Source organism: Magnolia sinica, chromosome 2, assembly GCF_029962835.1.
Source record: "Magnolia sinica isolate HGM2019 chromosome 2, MsV1, whole genome shotgun sequence".
Lineage (NCBI taxonomy): Eukaryota > Viridiplantae > Streptophyta > Magnoliopsida > Magnoliales > Magnoliaceae > Magnolia > Magnolia sinica.
Genome location: NC_080574.1, coordinates 1897827 through 1918022, shown reverse-complemented (window position 1 = coordinate 1918022; position 20196 = coordinate 1897827). Strand labels below are relative to the sequence as shown.

At 41.2% G+C, this 20196-nt stretch overlaps 1 protein-coding gene across 1 annotated transcript; it reads right to left on the bottom strand.

Moving 5' to 3' along the window:
• Positions 1–5: 5 nt before the first annotated feature.
• On the bottom strand, positions 6–15726 carry LOC131231460 (OVARIAN TUMOR DOMAIN-containing deubiquitinating enzyme 5). The gene is made up of 2 exons (XM_058227655.1): positions 15536–15726; positions 6–1007 (listed from the first exon to the last, which is right to left on the bottom strand). Exons 1-2 carry the CDS (start codon positions 15637–15639, stop codon positions 140–142), a joined length of 972 nt encoding a protein of 323 aa, XP_058083638.1. The 5' UTR covers positions 15640–15726; the 3' UTR covers positions 6–139.
• Between the last annotated feature and the right edge of the window lie 4470 nt (positions 15727–20196).

Sequence of the window (20196 nt, the reverse complement as noted above, 5' to 3'; positions counted from 1 at the left end):
ATGAATAAAAGCAAAAGTGTAGCATTTGCATTTGTGGTTTTTTAACTTAAAAGTTGATACGGGTTTACATCTATCAAAGATGAATAGATAGAAATAGCACACAAAAAAATCTCTCATAGGAGATATCGTGTTACCAACCTTATTGCACTGGAACAACTGAATTATAGTGCTCTCCGAGCCCAAATGCATACCGGTGATAAGATAACATGATGCTCGGGTTAGAGGAACTGCTTCCGCTTTCGGACTTGTACTCCTTCCCCATCTCCACATCAGGGAAGGACCCTGAGAATATCACGATATGTTTCCTCAAGCAATGCGTTAGAGCACCTAGTTCAAGTTGCCCTCCCCAAGCTGCTGTCAACTCCACTTCACTACAGTACTTATCGAATATTTCCAATTGCGAACCATCGGAATCTGCTTCTATCTTATTCTCTGACAGGAAAAATGGAAGGAAATCGGATGCATGTTCTCTCATATAAGCTGCAGTCATTTCTCGGAGCTTTTGATAACTGTATGGAGACATGGTTCCTGATTGATGTGACAGTTGATCCTCGACGGCCCGGTAGAGGCAGTGGCCATCCGGCTTGATTTCATTGACTGTCAGACTGAGGGGCTGGAGCTTTTTCTCCAACTCCTGGTTCTCGATCATACGGTCGCTGATAATGTTGTTTTGTTCTTCTTGTATTCTCTGCTCCCGTGCTGCTTCTTGTTGAGCTCTCTTCTCGCGTCTCTTGATACTCTTACTGGGTTTGGAAGGGTCACCATGACCAGTGACGGAAACACCGGCTATGGCCTTTACCAAATTGTCAAGATTGTTTCTCTCCTTCCCATTGCTATCGTAGCCTAATGAAGCAAGCTCTTCTGCATGCTTTGCTTTGAGTTCGGATGAAAGTTGAGAGATCTCGTCCTCCACCTGCTTCTTCTTAGCCTTCTGCTCAGCCTTGCTGCCTTTAGCAGCTGCTTTTTTCAGACCTAATTCTTTGTTCTGAAGCTCCTTGATCTCGTGCCTGCAAACAGTCTCATGTGTTTTGACATATACTCCTAGTTATGGAACAATATAAATTCAGCCCATAATAAAATAGAAAGTAAAAAGGCAAAGGCATACCCAAGCCTACCACAGTGGGATGGTGAACAGTACCAACCAAGCTTTAAAATTTTGAAAATCGAGTACTATTCAATACGGGAATGAATCCAAGTAGAGTTATTCTTTTGAATTGCGTAAACTTGACTCAGTTGTGGTTGAGTGACATTGGTGACTTACTTGACTGAGAACAAGTTTTTCAGTTTCACTACCTGCTTGTTGCATGATGCTGGCGCAATTCATTCATTGAGGGACAAATAGTACAGCAGATTCCCTTGCTACTTGAGTAGACCTAAACACCTGCATCGCTATGTTAAACAAGGTATGGCTGCAAGGACAGTTAAAACACCTGAAACACTGTATGGGCATCCAAAAGATCTCCACAAGGGTGCATTTGAGTGCACTTCCAAACCGAACTGCAATTATCTGCCTACTGACATAGAAAGAACCAAATTGTGATTGCCTTCCTTGCCCATTCATATTGGAGGACAAAGGCTACCAATGGGAATTGTGTTCCTTTCAAGTTGGACTTGGTAGGACTGTAACTGCAACTTGATGGCAACCACCTCATTATAAATGCCCGGAAACATTATTATTATTACTATTACTATTATTATTATTTTGTCATTCCCACTTGGATTAGATTCTGTTCACAATTCATCTCACTTATGAACTCAACACTTTTTTTTTTTTTGAAAAGAGACAACGATTTATTAAATGAGCACCGAGATGGTGCAGGAGCTTACATCCTACTCAAAGAAAGATCACAATCTTTTAAATCATCTATACAAGAAATCCTGCCCTTCAAACAAGACCTTATCTACAAATCACTTGATTCAGAGGTGCTCAAATTGTTGAAACATCTCCCATTTCTTCCCCCCACCCAGAGTCCACAGTCCTGCCAACAAAGATAACTTCCATACAACCCTCTCTTGCTTCCCAAGGCTCACGGTCAGATCCACCGAAAAACTGCCAATACTCTGTTGGATACTAAAATAAAGGATCCCCTTCCCTGAGACCATACTTCAAAAACTTGACTTGATTCCATGTCCAATCTAGTCGGGTCAACTTGAAAACTCGACCAAGTCTTTACTCGCCTCGACTCGACATATCAGTAATTAAATATAAATCATTGTCTGGTTGTTAACATTAAACTTGTTGGATATTCTAAAATAAATAAAAAGACTGAAGTTCTACCACAACCCAAGAACTTGGAGGGCTAGTAAGAGGTCATGCGCTTTGGAAACAGGTCCTAGGTTTGATTTTTGAGTTTCGCATTTTTGGTATTTTACCAAAATGCCAGCTAACCCAGTGAGTAACTCGGTCAAGTCAAATCGAGTCAACCGAGTATACAAGCTGATTTGACCAAGTCACTCTTGTCAGTGACTTTCCAAGAGACCTGGCTTGAAATCTCATCGAGTCAAGTTGACCTGGCCAAATTTTGAGTCAAGTCACTGAGTTTTGGAATTATGTCTGAGACTAGAGCTGAACTCCCGATCTACAAGCATTTTGAACTCTAGATTTATCAGCTGCTTTGAATTTATTTCGAATTCGGCCACAAAGGCAATTTGTGCAGTTATTAAGGTAACATTTCAATGTGATGATGTGCATGAGTTGCAACCAATCCTTGCCAGACTTGTACAAAAAGAATGGTGATTTTATAGAGAATGCTAGTGTATTGTATTTATTGTGTGTCCTTTTAGTGTAAGTGCATGTGCACACTTCCCTATTCCCCTGCAGTGTACTATATGCTTTTTCATAATAAAATATTATGTGTTAGGGCATGCAAGCCTAACATATCATCTCTCCCAAACTCTCCTCCTCCTTCTCTCTCAATATTCTCATCTCTTCTTCACATTATCCTCATCAAATCTTTTTCTACTTGGTATCAAAGCAAGTTCAAGGCATTCCGCATCCAACAGGTTGAGAGGCGACACGTCACCTTGCTGACGTCAGCAGCCGTACGGCTGACGTCAGCGTTGTACGGACGCATGGGCTCTGTTTGAACTAAAAGTTTAGGGGTTTGATAGATCTTGATTTTAGAAGATTTGTCATGATTTTTTCAGAATTTATTGGACCTCATTTCATGGCATTTTGGGCGAAATAGAGAAATTCGAAAATCGGTTCCAGATTCCGTTTTTCTTCGATCTACCTCAAATCGGTAAGCTTTTCTTCGGTTTCTTTGCTCAAGATAGACCGAAATCTTCCTCTCAAACTATCCATGGTGGATTTTTTTACTTAAGATCAATGTTTGAGAGGTTTTTAACCTCAAATGGGCGTGCGGCTGGGCCGTTTTTCACTCGGTCAGGCCCTATTTGACTGCGTTTCATGGTATTTTGGATGATTGATATTTGTTTGAGGTTTATCTCTTATTATGTTGAAGGATTGAGTGAGATAGAGTTGTTTGAATCAATCTTTCTTGGCATAAGGGGTCTCTTGGCATAGGTTTATTTCTCTTGGACTCTATTATGGCTGACAAAGGGCCCTCATCTCTTGGCATAGGGTCTCTTGAATCTAACCCCTTGCAGATTACCTCCATTAAGTTGAATGGTGACAACTATCTTCAATGGGCACAATCTATAAAAGTATTTTTAGGAGCCCGTGACAAGTTGTCGTATATTTTGGATGATTCCCCAAGCTCTACAGATGTTACCTACAAGTCTTGGACAAAGGAGAATTATTAAGTTATTGCATGGTTGTTGAATAGCATGGATTCCTCGATTAGCCACTCAGTGATATTTTTATCCTCGGCTAAAGGCATTTGGGATACGCTTCATGATATGTTCTCGGAATCTCAGAATTTTTCACGAGTATTCCAGCTTATTCAAGAAATTGGTCGGTTTCAACAAAACTCCAGATCCTTAAAAGACTACTATTCGATGCTTCGGGGTATGTGGGATGAGTTGGATATGTATCAGCCTCTTCCTTCCAAATGTAAAGAGGATCATGAACATGCTCATAAGCAACGGGATGATACTCGTATCATGCAGTTCCTCGCTGGGTTGAGTTCTGATTATCTTCACGTTCGCGATTAGGTTGTTATGCAGGATCCTCTTCCCCCATTGACGACAGTCTATGCCATGTGTCAGCGTGCTATGATCTCTACTCTTCCTTCTCATTCATTTGTGCCACCTGAGCGTTCGGTACATCTTGTTGGCGATCAGTCCTCCCTTGGTCTTCGGGTACCGTCCTTGAGCTTAGGACGCATTTCTGGTTTTGGTGGTCGTGGTAGAGGCCGCGATCTAGATCGCAGTCGCGGCGGCCGTAGTCTTCGTGGTCGTGGTGGACGTGGATGAGGACGTGATGGTTCCCGCATTTGTTCACATTGCGGTGGAACTAATCACACTATTGATTATTGTTGGCAGCTACATGGTCATCCTACTTATGCCGCTGCTTCTGTTACTTCCACTGTTGCTTCTGAGACCCAGTCTTCCACCCCGACAGTTGAGCAGTCTACTTCAGGGGAGTCTCTTATTATTTCTCGGGCGGCATATGATGCCCTTATGCGGCTTCACATTCGGGATATTCCTGAGCCTTCTCACGCAGCTTCGGCCCAGTCAGGTACCGCCCTTCTTGCCTCATCCTCTCTTACCTCCTGGGTCATTGACTCAGGAGCTTCCTCCCATATGACTGGTAAGTTGCAATTCTTTTCTTCTTATTCTTCTTCTTCTCCCACTCAGTATGTCACAGTCGCAGATGGAACCCAATCTCTCATCTCTGGGATTGGTTCCATCTCTCTCTCTTCTTCCTTGTCTCTGTCCTCCGTATTGCATGTGCCTCGTTTTCCATTAAACTTATTGTCTGTTAGCTCTCTTACTAAATCACTCAATTGTTCCATCACCTTCTTTCCTTCTTATTGTTTGTTTCAGGACCTACAGACGAAGAGAGTGATTGGTGGGGGGCATGAGCGAGGAAGCGTTTATCTTCTCGATGATACACCTGTTGCCGCTTCTAGTACCCTTTCTCTAGATCAAGAGTTCATGACTCGGTGGCATTGCCGCTTAGGCCACCCATCCATTGCTAGATTGAGACTTTTGTTTTCCTCCTTACCTGTCACTAAACCATTATGCTGTGATATTTGTGAATTGTCTAAACATCATCGTGCTACGTTTCCTCCTAGCTCTTCTGGGAGGAAATCTCAACCTTTTCTTCTGGTTCACTCGGATGTTTGGGGACCAGCTCCGGTTACCTCGACCTTTGGATTTAGATATTTTGTTACCTTTATTGATGATTATTCCGGCATGACTTGGATTTATCTTTTGAAATCTAAAAGTCAAGTGTTTGATACGTTTAAAGTGTTTTATCATGAAGTGTGCACTCAATTTCATTGTTCCATCAAATCCCTTCATTCTGATAATGGGGGAGAATACATGTCTACTGCCTTCCTGTCCTTCTTGCAGGAACGTGGTATTTTATCTAGGACATCATGTGCTCGCACTCCTCAACAAAATGGTATTGCTAAACGAAAGAATCGTCATCTTCTTGAAATTGCTCACACCCTTCTACTTGGTATGCATCTACCCAAACATTTTTGGGGTGATGCTCTTTTAACTGCTACTTTTCTTATTAATCGTATACCCTCACGTATTTTGTCTTATAAATCTTCATTTACTATTTTGTATCCTCATGATAATCCATTTCCTCTACCACCTAAAGTTTTTGGTTGTACATGCTTTGTTCAAATTTTGCATAGGAGTAATGATAAACTTAGTCCCAGGGCGATTAAATGTGTCTTTATAAGGTATACTCGGAGTCAGAAAGGTTATAAATGCTTTGACCCATTCTCTCGCAAGAAATGTCTCTGCCGATGTCACCTTCTTTGAGGATCTTTCTTTTTTCTCCGCTCCAGGCCGATCCCTCTGTGATCCTCTTGCGCGTCAGGGGGAGTATAACTCTTATCCTCTTTCCACTAGTGATCATGGGAAAACTCTTCTCCCCTCTATTCAGCATCCTGTTGGTGATATGGGTGAGCCTAAGCCTCTGCGGGTGTATCAGCGTCAAGATAAATCTTCACAAGCTCAATCATCTACCCTTCCGCTTACTTTGGATGTTGGTTCAGGTGACTTTCCTCACTCGAGTTTAGATCTTCCCATTGCCTTGCGCAAAGGGTCACGATCTTGTACTCAATACCCCATTAGTAATTTCGTTTCATATGATCATCTTTCACCGTCTTTTCAGTCGTTTGCAGCTTCCCTTTCATCACAGACTATTCCTAGATCTCTCTCACATGCTCTTCAGAGTCCTGATTGGACAAAGGCGATGATGGAAGAAATGTCTGCTCTTGAGAAGAATCATACCTGGGATCTTGTGCCACTTCCTGTAGGCCATAAGCCTGTTGGCTGTCGATGGGTTTATACAATCAAGTTTCTTCCAGATGGCTCAATTGATCGCTATAAAGCCCGTCTTGTTGCTAAAGGTTACACCCAGACTCATGGTGTGGATTACTTCGAGACATTTTCTCCATTGGCTAAGCTTAATTCAATTCGTGTTGTGCTCTCCTTGGCCGTTAATTTATCATGGCCCTTGTTTCAGCTTGATGTTAAGAATGCATTTCTCCATGGGGATCTTACAGAGGAAGTTTACATGCATCAACCTCCTGACTTTGTTGCTTCTCACAACCCTGCACTTGTATGTCGGTTGAAGAAGGCTCTTTATGGACTCAAACAATCTCCACTTGCATGGTTCGAAAAATTTAGTCAGGCTCTCTTGGAGTTTGGCTTTGTTCGTAGTCATGCTGATCATTCTCTCTTTATATGTCGTCGATCGACGGGCATCATGGTTCTCATTGTCTATGTGGATGATATTGTTTTGTCCGGTAGTGATTCTGCTGGAATGAGGGAGGTCAAAGATTTTTTTAAGACCAAGTTTGAAATCAAGGATCTTGGTCCTCTTCGCTACTTCCTCGGAACTGAAGTTGCTCGCTCATCATCCTAATTGGTCTTGTCACAACGAAAATATGCGCTCGATCTTCTCATGGAGACCGGCATGTTAGGGTGCAAGCCTGCTACCACTCCCATGGATACTTCACAGAAGCTTCGACCAGATGATGGTCCTCTCCTTACTGATCCTGAGATGTATCGACGACTTGTAGGCCGGCTTATTTACCTGACTATTACTCACCCAGATCTCTCATTTGCAGTGGGGGTTGTTAGCCAATTCATGCAAGCTCCCTGTACTTCTCATCTCACGGCTATTTACCACATACTTCGGTATTTAAAATCAGCCCCGGGTCTTGGCTTCTACTTTCAGTTGCATGGTCATCTTCATCTTTCTAGCTATTCCGATGCTGATTGTGCAGGTAGTACTTTTGATCGCCGCTCTACATCCGGCTTCTGTACCTTCCTAGGTGGCAATCTTATAACCTGGAAGAGCAAAAAGCAGCCAGTTGTTGCCCGGTCCTCGGCTGAAGCTGAATATCGTGCTATGGCTCATGCGACATGTGAACTTGTGTGGCTTTGCAATCTTCTTGAAGAATTTGGCTATCCTCCTTTGGGTCCTATTCCTCTTCACTGTGACAATCAAGCGGCCAACCATATTGCTCGTAACCCAGTTTTCCACGAGCGAACCAAGCATATTGAGGTTGATTGTCACTTTATTCGGGAGAAAGTCGCTTCTAAGGAAATTGTCACTCCTTTTGTTCGATCTGGGGATCAACTTGCTGATGTTCTTACAAAATCCTTGAATCGAGATGCTCTTCATCGTGTTCGTGACAAGTTGGGCATGATCAACATCTATGCTCCAACTTGAGGGGGAGTATAGAGAATGCTAGTGTATTGTATTTATTGTGTGTCCTTTTAGTGTAAGTGCATGTGCACACTTCCCTATTCCCCTGCAGTGTACTATATGCTTTTTCATAATAAAATATTATGTGTTAGGGCATGCAAGCCTAACATATCATCTCTCCCAAACTCTCCTCCTCCTTCTCTCTCAATATTCTCATCTCTTCTTCACATTATCCTCATCAAATCTTTTTCTACTGATTTAGAGATCTGTGCTACCTGATCCTTGTTGCCCTTGGGTATATGCCCACATGTCAGTAAACCACATGTAGATATACCACCCCTTATATGTGTACTTTAAAACACCACCTCCTAGCAAACAGCTATTTTCTTTTTGAAGTCTTAATTTTATTACATAATGAGCATTGAGCAGCAAGTAAACAGTTCCTCTCCCTAAGGAAGCGCTGAATACCAAATATGAAGATGAGGAATCTCTGCTTCGCAACAAGCCATTTGGAGCAACTCACTAGTAGAATAGACTATTGAGTGACGTCAGAAAATTGACAAGCAAGCGCTGGGAGATATGCCACACATGGCTTTCTTGTACATAACTGAGGTCAAGAATCCCTGTCAACAAACAATTTGTCCACCATTGGAAATTGGATCCCTTGCCAGACCAATGCACAATGCTGAGGGATTCACCCTCAAAAATCCACCCAACTACCCACAAGACAGGGCACTCTAGACCATTGTCATGGTTTTTTATCTCTACCACCATAGAATCCATATGGACCCACATATAAGTAGAACCGTTGCACTTGAGCCACAAAAAATCTGTCATAACCAGCTGAGACCAGTACACCTGATGGAACCATCTGAATCAGCTTAACCTATCCGTCCAGTGGAGGAATAAAATTGGGGCAAACGGACTCCACACAGTTTCTTTAAGGCTGTCAATGGGCGTGGCTCGGATCAAGCAAAATCAAAATTTTGAATATGCCTGGTCAGTCGGTTCAAAATCCAGGCCTGGCCCGTTGACAGCCGTAATTTTCCTCTAATCCATCATGATAACAATATCAGAAAACAATCTTGAGCAAGAGGAGATCCCTCACGCTCACCTCCCATCTGGTGCAGCTGACAAAAGAAGCTTTGTCAGCTGTTAGAGAAAGACCTCTTGAAATCTTCAAGTTCCTCTCACACCAAAGGCCGGAATGGCTAAGAAAGAAATGGTCCTAAGGCATATAAACCTCCACCGCTACCACAGGTAGACAAAAGTTGACAAAGAACAACCATTGGCAAACAATATTTTGGATCCCCCAAAAGCTAGGATTTCTCCCTGGTGTTGGAAACATGGCTGATCCCAGTCCAATGTATGTTTGATGTAATACTAAAACAAAACTTGTCATTCAACTCATACCCATGCAAATATTAATGTCCAATAATTGAGTCAAAAGAAACACCCTTGTAACCATTGATGTGTTGGCATCCATGCACGCGCGCGTGCGCGTGTGTGTAAAGGAAACTAAACCAAGCTAAAATTTTAAGCCCCCCGCGGCTCTCGTGGTTGAAGATTTCATTAAAAAGAAAAGCAAATAACACAGCAAAAAAAAAAAAAAAAAAGCAAGCAGTGGAAGGTGACCCTGTTGTCACTTCACAGCACCAATACAGAAGCTAAAAAAACAGCCAATCCAAGATCAAAAAGAGGACCACGGTTGCACCTCCCAGCCATATTACCCAAATACAATTACTTCCCAGTCCCTTCTCAAGGAGTTGAAAGAGGTCCCTGAAAGTTCAGGGAGCACTACGACCCACCCAAAACTAGCAAAACAGTGGAGACTTCAAGGGAATCAGGAGAGAACTTGTGATCAAATATTCTAGCATTCTTATCCCTCCAAATGCTCCAAAGGATTGAATAGAGGAACATCGACCAAACATGCCTGCCATACTCTGAGAAAAGACCAGCAGGCCAGCCTGTATGATCATCATATAGGGACCTCTCTATCACCCAAATGACTCTGAATAGCTCAAAAAAGTGCACTCAAATGGCTCTGGCAGACTAACAATGCCGAAGAAGTGGTCCACTGATTCCTCATCTTGCCTGCACATAACATTCCTAATGACAAAGGCCACATTCCTCTTCTTACGGTTGTCAATAGTTAAGATTTTGTTGGCAGTGGCAGTCCATACAAAAGCTTGAACCATGGGAGGAAGTTTTAGCACACGGGTAATTACAATACCTGGATTCAAATAACTTGGAGAAGAAGGATTTGGAAGAAAATTGACCATTAGCTGCCCACTTCAAACGCTTAGCATCAATGCCAAAGAGAGCAGCAAAATCACATGACTCATAATTCAAATCACTCCACTCAGCCAGTTTCTGATAATTGTCTAATCAGTCTAGAGTTCAGCAAGGAGCCCTGAGGACCAATTCAGCTCTGTATGAATTGATGTGGCCAGGAGAACTTGACTTCATATCCAAGGTTGATGAGTGGAGTTCCTAAAGCTTAGAGTGTTGGGCAGGCCGCAAAGTGATGATGAAGCAAATGCTGAAAGGGGAGGTTAAACAATGGAGAAAAGACCACTTTGATTCTTTAAGGAGGCTTAGGCTATGAGTATTGGATGCAATTCAAGCCATATATAGGAGGAGATATGCTCCATATCCAATGCGGAAAGGTCTTCACAGCAATAGTTCAAGCTCAAATTTTAAGAGAAAGCAAATGAGGGAGAATTCAAGTGGAGGCAAATATCCAAGGTGGTATGGCTAAAAGAAGGAGATAAAAATAACTAGTTCTGCCTCAGAATTGCAAATGCAAGGAGAGAGTAATTGGATCCACAACTTATTAGTGAATGGAGAAAGAATAGAGGAGAAATCCGCAATGTGTGAGTTTATTGTAAGACTATATACTTGGATATCCTTTCAGGGGAGCCATCCAACTTGGCTTTTGATCAAGGAGGCAGAGTGGCTGGAAGACCCATCAAGGTGGAAGAGGTAGGGATCTGATGGTTTTCCAATTGCAGTTTCAGGTCTTTTCTGAGGAGGTAAAAGGGGATTTGTTGACAAGCCTTGCATTCATATTAGATTTTACATAAGGATAGAACTTCTGAATCACATTTGTGTGTCATTCATCATGTTGGTGCCCCAGAAAGGAGTTGACATCTAAAGGACTGTGACCCATATGCTTAATTGGAAGCCTGCACAAAATACTGGTGACAGTTTTAGCCTTTAAACTTCAGATGATGTTGGGGGGGGGGGGGGTCGGTCTCTAAGGTGAAAAGTGCATTTGTGATTGGTCGTCAGATCTTAGATGGGGCTGTAATGGCAGATGAATGTATTGACTCAAGGTATGGGGAAGGAAGATTGGGAGTGATATGTAAACTCCACATGGAAAAGGCCACGACTACCTTAATTGGAATTTTGTGAACTATAAGCTTGGGAGGTTGGAGTTTTGGGTGAGATGGAGAAATTGGATGTAAAGATGTATGAGTTTGACTCAGTTATTTGTCTTGATTAAGTGTCCTCCTCAAGGATTCTTAAAGCGATCAACAAGCATGCGTCAGGGGGATCCCTTCTCCACTTTCCTCTTTGTAGTAGCCACAAATGGCCTTAGCAGAATGCTAGATTGTGCTAGGGAGGAGGCTTGATCTTCCCAAATTTCATGGCGACTCAACCTGCTAGGACCACTACATTGGTCCCTTTCACTCTCAACACCGCTTCTTTTCAATGGAAAACACAAATGTTGCAAATCTTACACCTTCAGTTTGTTGATTATGTGATTCTCTTCTGTGATGCTGACCCATGGATTTGAATATCATATTGCATCCATATCAAGTTGGATAAGATATGTAATGCATGTTTGAATCAGCCTGTCCCTGGAAGAATGGCCCAAAAGATATCAATCGTACCAGGACAAAAATGCACCGATACGACCCACAAAGGCCCAAAATTGATTTTATATATATATATATATATATCTTTCTTTCTTTCTTCTTCTTTTTCTTCTTCTTTTCTTTTCTTTAAAACAAAAATAAAAAATAATTAATTTCAACAATGGGAAGCTTAAAAAGTCATTTTAGACTAGAGCTAAGCCCATTTTGGATCGAAGCAGAAGATCTGAGTGGGATTCCACAAATTGAAGTAAAATGGACTGTCATGGGAAAAATTGGAAAAGGGTAAAACATCACTTTTTTCCCCATCTTCTAGTTGTATTTCAATGTGATGGACCCTAACCCACCAAACCATGATTGATTCGTTGATTGGTGTTCAATTAGAGCCCATTTGATTGACTTTCAAATTGTCAAGCTGACAGACAACATTCTTATTGAAAAATGGTCTGGTACACCATTATATACATATCCGAAATAAATTTTAAAAAATTGATAGATTCTTGAATTTCTCACCTTCTGCTGCTTCTTCTTCTTCTTCTTCTTCTTCTTCTTCTTTTTCCTGATTTTTTTCATTAATTCTTTGGCTGAAAATTTCTTTTTTACCAAAATGGATACTATAAGCTTGTATTGAAATGACTCTTGGCCGGGCTGATATGCCCCCAATACTGATATTTAGAATCATGCGCCAATGACGTCCAAGTTGACAGATTGCAGAAGGTTTTATGGTTCTTTAAGGTGGCTCTAAGGCAAAAGATCAACATTTTGAAAAGTGAGTTGGGAGTAAAATTGGGCGGAGAGGAGAAAAATGATCTAGAATATGTTGGGTGTAAGCCACACAAGCTTCCAGGATCTTATTTGAGTGTTCCCCTTTGTGTTGTAAGCCAACCAACATCTTTGGGATGCGATAGTAGAAACAGTAGAGAAGAAACTTTCAAGATGGAAATGCTTATATCTATACCTTGTTGGGTTGGATTATATTGATCAAGGGAGCCTTAGCAAATATGCTAGTTTACAAACTACTTCATGTCCATGTTTCATTGTCCAGCTAGTGTAATCAATAGGTTGGAAGGGATCCAAATGGAGTTTCTAAGGCGATAGGTTGAAGACAAACACAATACCTATCTCGCAGAATGGAGAGAAGTTTGTAAATTGAACGGCTTTGCTGGACTAGGAATAAGATTGTTAAAAAACATGAACACAACATTGTTAGGCAAATGGTTGAGGAGATTCGGGGAGGAGATAAACTTATGGAAAAGTGTGATATCATGAAAACATGGAGCATGCATTAGCGATTGGTAGAACATAAAGCATACTTCCCAGTATGGAGCATGGAGGTTTTGCATAAAAATAAAATAACAAAATTTTTTATAGGGTAGAAAGTCCCTTCAAAAGGGAGATCATCGTTTGTCCCTAGATGGCTCTCGTGTTCACTGCTGAAGTTTATTTAGAAGAGAGATTGCCTATTGTCTCTGAGCTCTCATATTTGCTTTCGAGAGGCTTGTGGGTGATATGCATTTATTGCTTTCATATCCTCGTTTGAACAAGGAGGCCCACGAAAGGGATATCATGAATCTCAATGTTATGCCCATTTAGTGATTAGGCCCCAAAATTGCCATAGAGGACTTTGGGATTGAGAACTTGAAGAATTTTGCAAGTCTTACGGAGCAATTGCAATGCAAGAGTCTATAGTCGGAGGGCAGGTTTGGAAGCTTGAGAAGTTGGCTGCGTTCTCGTGAGATCATTTTAGTCTTTTACCTCGGGAGATTCTGTGGTTAAGGAGCTGGGTCTGACAGCTTTAATTCGGTCATATCTAGGGAATTGGCCTTCTGGTGGCAACTTGGGAAGGACAAAATGCTCGGTAGACCACTTAAGGAGTAAACAGCTGATTATAATAAACGCGTGCGTACGTTATGTCTCCGGGATGCGGAGTCCATGAACCACCTGTTCATGCACTACAGGTTCTCATAGTTTTATGGTGGAGGTTTTTCAAACTTTTCAAGGTTGAATGGGTGATGTTGCTTGATTTAGGATTTCTATCAGGTGTGCCATGTGGGCTAAAGTATTTCTATTGGCTGTGGCATGAGGGCTAAAGTGGTCCAAAAGGAAAGGATTTGTGGATATAGCTTTACTTGTTGGAATTTGGTTGATATGATATGAGCGTAATAATAGAACCTTTTGTCGTAAATTGAGCCTGCCAAAGGAGATGACGATAGGCAAGTGAAGGTGATCGGTTAGGCTGGTCTAATAAAGCATTTGCTAATTGCCTTCCAGCACTTTTAATGACAGTTGGGGAGAGAAGTCTATGATCTACGGAATGGATGATCTCTCATCCTTTGTTCCTTAACCGACCCTTTTGTGTATCCTCTTTTGTTTGTTTTTAAGAAAATTTTAGTTACTTTCCAAACAAGAAAGAGTGAATCTCTATCTTAGTACAAAATTCCTCTTCCATATATCTTTTGCATTGAGAATGTCAACTTTCTTCTCTAAGAACCCCTTTGCCTATGGGATATGTTTCTAGATATCAAACACTCATAGGGATATCCAAAAATGAATATAAAAACAATCCGGATGAGTGAAAATGAAACATTGTGAAAAATCATGATATAGTGCTCACACTTAAACTTGAAAAACACAATAAAGCACTTGATTGAGATTCGAAGTTGTCTTAGAGTCACCCTTCATCAAGTCCAAGTCAATTTTTACCTTCTTTAAACTTAAATTTTCTCAATATCACGCCACCATGAAATGGACTCAGCCACACAAATCTTCTTGGTTCTTACTCTAGGGTGCATTAACAAGTTTGTATATCTCAGCAGAGTTTTGCTAAGTCCACGTGCGTGTACAGGTCAGCTAATGCATACACCACAACATATGCCAGCGGCAGATAGGTGCAATATCGAAGTCATCTATCAGAAGGTTAGCACCATGTAGATTCCCTGTCCCAAAAAATGTCAGTCCACTAGTCAGTGGGCCACAACTAACTGAAAAAATCAACGGTTGTGAAAAATCAGCCAAATTTTCCAACCCGTCAACTAATTTCTATTATCATGGCTCACAGACCACCTTTACCTTTCGGTGGTAACATCTAGACAGTCGGGTCCACCCGATGGATGGCTTGGATATTTTACCTTCCTGCCATGCTGGCATATGCGGTGGCATCTGCATTAGCTGACTTGTACACGCTTGTAGGCTTACCAAAGCTCATGTAGCAATCTATCTTTCCCATCCTGACTGACAATTCCTCTAAAAAGATTTTAGAACCTAACCTTATTCTATCGGTGCACGCTTTCATTCCCAAAGGATGGTTAATAGTATACGGCAGAGAGGTGAATTTATTCGAGCACAACAGTCTGCTAAAGGAATTTCCATTTCCGACGAGAAGCTATTCAAACGAATCCAAACTGAAAGGGACTTCAAAATCCACGTAGACAGTGCAATGTACCATTTTAGTTGCTAGAACAATGTGAACACCAGCTTTACAAAATCCGTCTTTGCAAAATTCAAGCACTCTAATATTAAGAACGCACCCGAATTTCCATTCACTGTCTATTTCTATCATCTGATCGTCACTGACCCAAGTGACAAAATAACCACTTATTTTAGGTTCTCTTGCATTAGTAACAAACCCCACCAATCTTACTATGAAAACACTCGAATCGCAACTAAGAAAGAACAAAGAACCCATCATACATGCAAAAAATCAAATATTTTTCGATCTAATTCAGCTACAAAAACGAAGTCCCAACACAATCATTTCAAAAGAAGAAGAAAGCCCAGATGCAGGACAGATTAATCAGGCCAAAACAGAAAAAAATAATACCAAATTACCAAATTAGGAAAGGCGAACTACCTGTGTCTGGAAAGCATTTCCTCGAGAGTTTCTTGCGTCTTTTCAAGTGGGTTTTCCTCAAATTCTTTGGTGGGAGAATCCTCTGCTCCGTTTGCGTTCTCCATCTCGATTCGCTAGGAATCGAAAAAGAGGCAAGAAAGAGACGAAATCCTCCAAAATGAAGCGTATGAGAAAGAGGAGAATGTACCCTACGCCAGATTCCTCACGATATAACCCTTTCTATCAAAATATGATACACCACACTTCCACCGTCCACTTGGAAGAATAAACGGACGATCGTTACTCTAGAATTAGTGGACCCTACTATAGATTTCTCATGATGAAATTTTTCTTCAGAATTTTCTTTTCTTATAATTAGATTTTTTTGAGTTCAAGTGGATGGTGTAAAGCAAAAAAGTAAAGGTTGCATTTCACGGAGCAAAGTGATAGAAAGGACGGCTAGGATTGTCCCACTACCTTAGTTCCATGGGCCATCTGAGACAGATACAACTCGGCAAACGGTACTGATCTATTGTCTTTCTTTCCAAGTGGACGGTGGATAGGACTCCAAAAAAAAATAAAATAAAAAATAAAAAACCTACTGTTTCACCAGTCCGAGGAGTTGTTTGAAGTCTGAAAGAGAATGATGCTCCGTATACAGGCACGCAAGAATTGTAAACGTGAAATACATGTACCTCTAATCAAACCGTCCAAATTGTAGGATCAACTGTAGATTAGTTGCAGTACTAAAATTGGATTAGTTACAGGATCCTGAGCTTTGATTGATGAAAATTTATTTAATAAAGTTGAACGGTTGATATTTTTTAACCGTCCCTAGCTGTCCACCAATCAACCAGTTACGATCACATATTAGGTATCAGTTTTCCATCACACCCATCCATAGTGGTGTCGACTGCCCACTATTTAGACTGTCTAGTTTGACGTACGAGTGTGGTGCGTGTACAGTTTATTGTGCATGCGTATTGAGCATCGCAATCCCACCGAATGATTTTTTTTAAAAATCTTTTTTAATGAACGGTGGTCACTCATTCATCTTACACGTGGGGTACATCTACCTACATCAGGACTGTCGAAAACGACGGGCCTCTTTGATGGAGTGGAGCCCAAAATCATATACTAATGGGACACATTTTAACCGTCCAATTGGTGGATGCACGGGTAAATGAATTGTGGTCAACAGTACAAATTCAGGTAGATATCAGATGGGTAAACTCTATTGACCATTGTGATTTTCTAGAATGTTACGATTGGTCTAGAATTCCATGATATGTGCCACGTGTACGGTGGATGAGCCGTCCTTATTTTTCTAAATGGTTGGGAACTTTTGGAGTAAATTGAATATTTGTGGAAACTGCTCTAAGCCGTAGTTCTATGAATGAATGTGACTGTATATCAGTAGTGGGTCACTGGATGAATGAATATCTTTAATTCTCAAAATTATATATATGCTTCTATGTGGTAGACCTCATGGGAACTTCCCAAGAGGTTGAGCTGTGTGGCCCCACCATGATGTGTGTTGAACATCAACGCTATGATGGATCTTCTTTAAATATGGGATGTCCCAAAAATCAGCTAAACACGGAACTCAGGTGGGCCATACCATCTAAAATTACATTAAGACATGCCTAAAACAAATAGAAAGACTTGGTGGAGCCTACTTTAAACTTAGATGCATCTGAAACTTGGTTTGACCCCTCATCCAAGGGGGGCACACATAATGGATGGGCTGAATCTATAAACCACATCTCAATAGGCCTAACAAATGATTATGAATGTTTTAATGGGACGGTAGCCCCCCTCAACTTTTGTATGCGCTATGCCCCACAAAAGTCATGGATTGACTTGATTTTTAAGCCAAGGCCCACTATCGAAAGGTGCATTTGGGGTATTGTGATGCAACACTCTAGGAAACCCCAAGGGCTCAACTTTTACCCTCATGGGCTTCTGCATCACACGGCTGTCTATTTTGAAGGTCCATGTGATGCAGTATCCCATGAAACCCCAAAGTACAAAATTTTACCCTGGTTTAAAATTTTGATGGGCCATAGAAAGTAGAAATGCAAATCAAAGGAGGAAATTGTTTTCATTTTTCATGGCCTACTGAAGTTTTGGATCAAAGTAAAAAATTGGGCTAAGACGGTTTCAAGAAGTGATGCTTCACGGTACGTATCAGTTCGCATGGAACTCGCACGAACTTTTTTGAGAAATTATATATATATATATATATAGAGAGAGAGAGAGAGAGAGAGAATATATATATATATATATATAGAGAGAGAGAGAGAGAGAGAGAGAGAGAGAGAGAGAGAGAGAGAGAAGAATGCTCAGCTGCGTACTAGTTCGGAACTCGTGAAAACTTTTTGAGAACTAATCACCCGTGATATAAGTGTAAAATCGAAACCATACATGTGATGCAATACTCAATAAAACCCTTAGGGCCCAACTTTTACCCTGATCCAAACCTTTGGTGGGTCATGGCAAAATGAAACAACTTCCTCCCTTAATTTGCCTCCCTTTTTCCATGGCCCACCAAAGTTTTGAATCAGAGTAAAGGTTGGGCCGTGGGGGTTTTATGGGGTGATGCATCATGAGGACAATTGAATTTTTGGGCTCATATCACTGGAGATGAGTTCTCAAAAGGTTTTCATAGATTCTCGTGAGAACTAGTGGGCAGGTGATCAGCATTCCCCCCTCTCTCTCTATATTCAATTTTATTAACTAGAAAAATCTCAAATTAGAAAAGAGATTAGTAATATATTTTAAACTATGCCAATAATGCATGATTTGTTTTTCATTGCTCAGCCTTGAAGATGAACTGCTTTAATCGTCACCCTCACGCGTCATGTTGTAAATGCTCTTGGTTCAACTCTTCAATTTTCCCTCTCATGTGTGCACACCAAGGATAGGTTGTCCCACGTATGTTTTAGTTTGATAAAAGAATGAGACCGTTAAAAAAGCCAACCAAGTTCCTCTTACCACCTGCTTTTTTTAAAGAATCCATTGATCCAGGGTTAGACCTATATCCCATCCAAGATCGGGCTTACCTAATGATTTGTCTAGTAATTCATTAAAGGTTTTCTCCAATGCCCAATCCGGATAGGGAGGCTTCACGTCTGGACTCACAGAGGCCAATATGCAAATGCGTGTAACATCTAAGTGTCTAAGAATAGGAACAATCCATTCATCACGTGGTCCCTTTTTGTACATGGCAATGGATCCTCCGGAAATATTGATGAGTCCACATTCAAGATACATGAATGTGTTTATACCCAATCTTACACGGCTAAATCAGAAGGACTGGAATATATTATATGGCAGTCATGTATCCATGTAGTGAAGATGAACTTCTAAGTATTAAAAATAAAAAATAAAAAAATAGAGATGTGTCTATGTTGGAAAGCATTAAATGCAAGATGCCAACGAAAGACTGTGGATTGTGTCCTACCACGCCGGTCTTTAGTCAGGAATGGTCGAATATGCATGAGGGCCCACTGTGATATACCTATTTATCCACGCAGTCCATCCCTTTTCTCAAATCATTCGAAGGTATGAACCCACAAATGAGGTAGACCATGGACCACACTACAATGGCTCTTGCATTTAATGCAATCGAAGCTTACTGTTTGGTATTGTCTACTTGAGTGTTGGATCTACCTTATTTTTTGGGTTCCTACCTTATAATGATATGAGAAAGGGGATGAATGGTGTGGATAAATAGATACATCACATTGCCCCAAATTTGTCCGTTCCCAACTAAAAACGGAGAGGGGTATTACAAATATGCTTCCCCCAAGTTTTAGTAAGAGTATTATATATGAGTCTCATAAAAATAACTCTCTACCAAGTATTAAATATAAGAAATCTAGCAAGACCCTCGAGCAAGTCTTTTTATATACTTTGTAAGATTGGAATAACAAAAGGAAAGCAGACACAATCACGCACTCATTGAAAATGTGATCACTCTTATACATGTGACTAATTAGAATAGGCTACACTAATGTAAAGGTACAAGGAGATTCCCTTCCCTAGGGTTCTATATTGTTAAATGGATCAGGTCGAGAAAGGGTTGGTAGAAATTAAATGTTGATGGGTCATCTCTCTCCAATCCAGGGCCTGCAGGAGGTGAAGGGATTTGTAGGGACCACAATGGCAATATGATCTTCGCATTTATTAGATGGTATGGGCACTCATCTAACAATGGTACGGAGCTTCGGGCAATTTTTGATGGGATAATTTTCTGTCTGGATCATGGTGCGAGGAGCGTGCTTATTGAATTGGACTCAAAGTGGTTGGTCGATTGTATTCAGGGGAAGTCTTCCTTCTTTTGGAAATGAAAATATTGGATGTCAAGGATTAAGAAGCTCAATGGCCGAGGGTCATTCCGTGTTTCCCTCACATCCAGAGAAATCAATGGCGTGGCGGATGGGCTGACGAAAGTGGGCAGCCGAGGCCACGTGGACAGATTTTTCACCGAAGTTGCGGCCCTTCCTCGGGCTGTTAAGGGCCTTTTTCTTTCGGACAAAGTTGGGCTCAGCGCGTTTAGGAGTTGTAATTAGGCATGCTAGTATTGTTTGTTTCCTGTGTTGTTGATATCAGCCTGTTTTATATGATAGGTGAGACCCGGTTCCTTTTTGTCGGGCCTGCCTGAATGGTTGTACAGC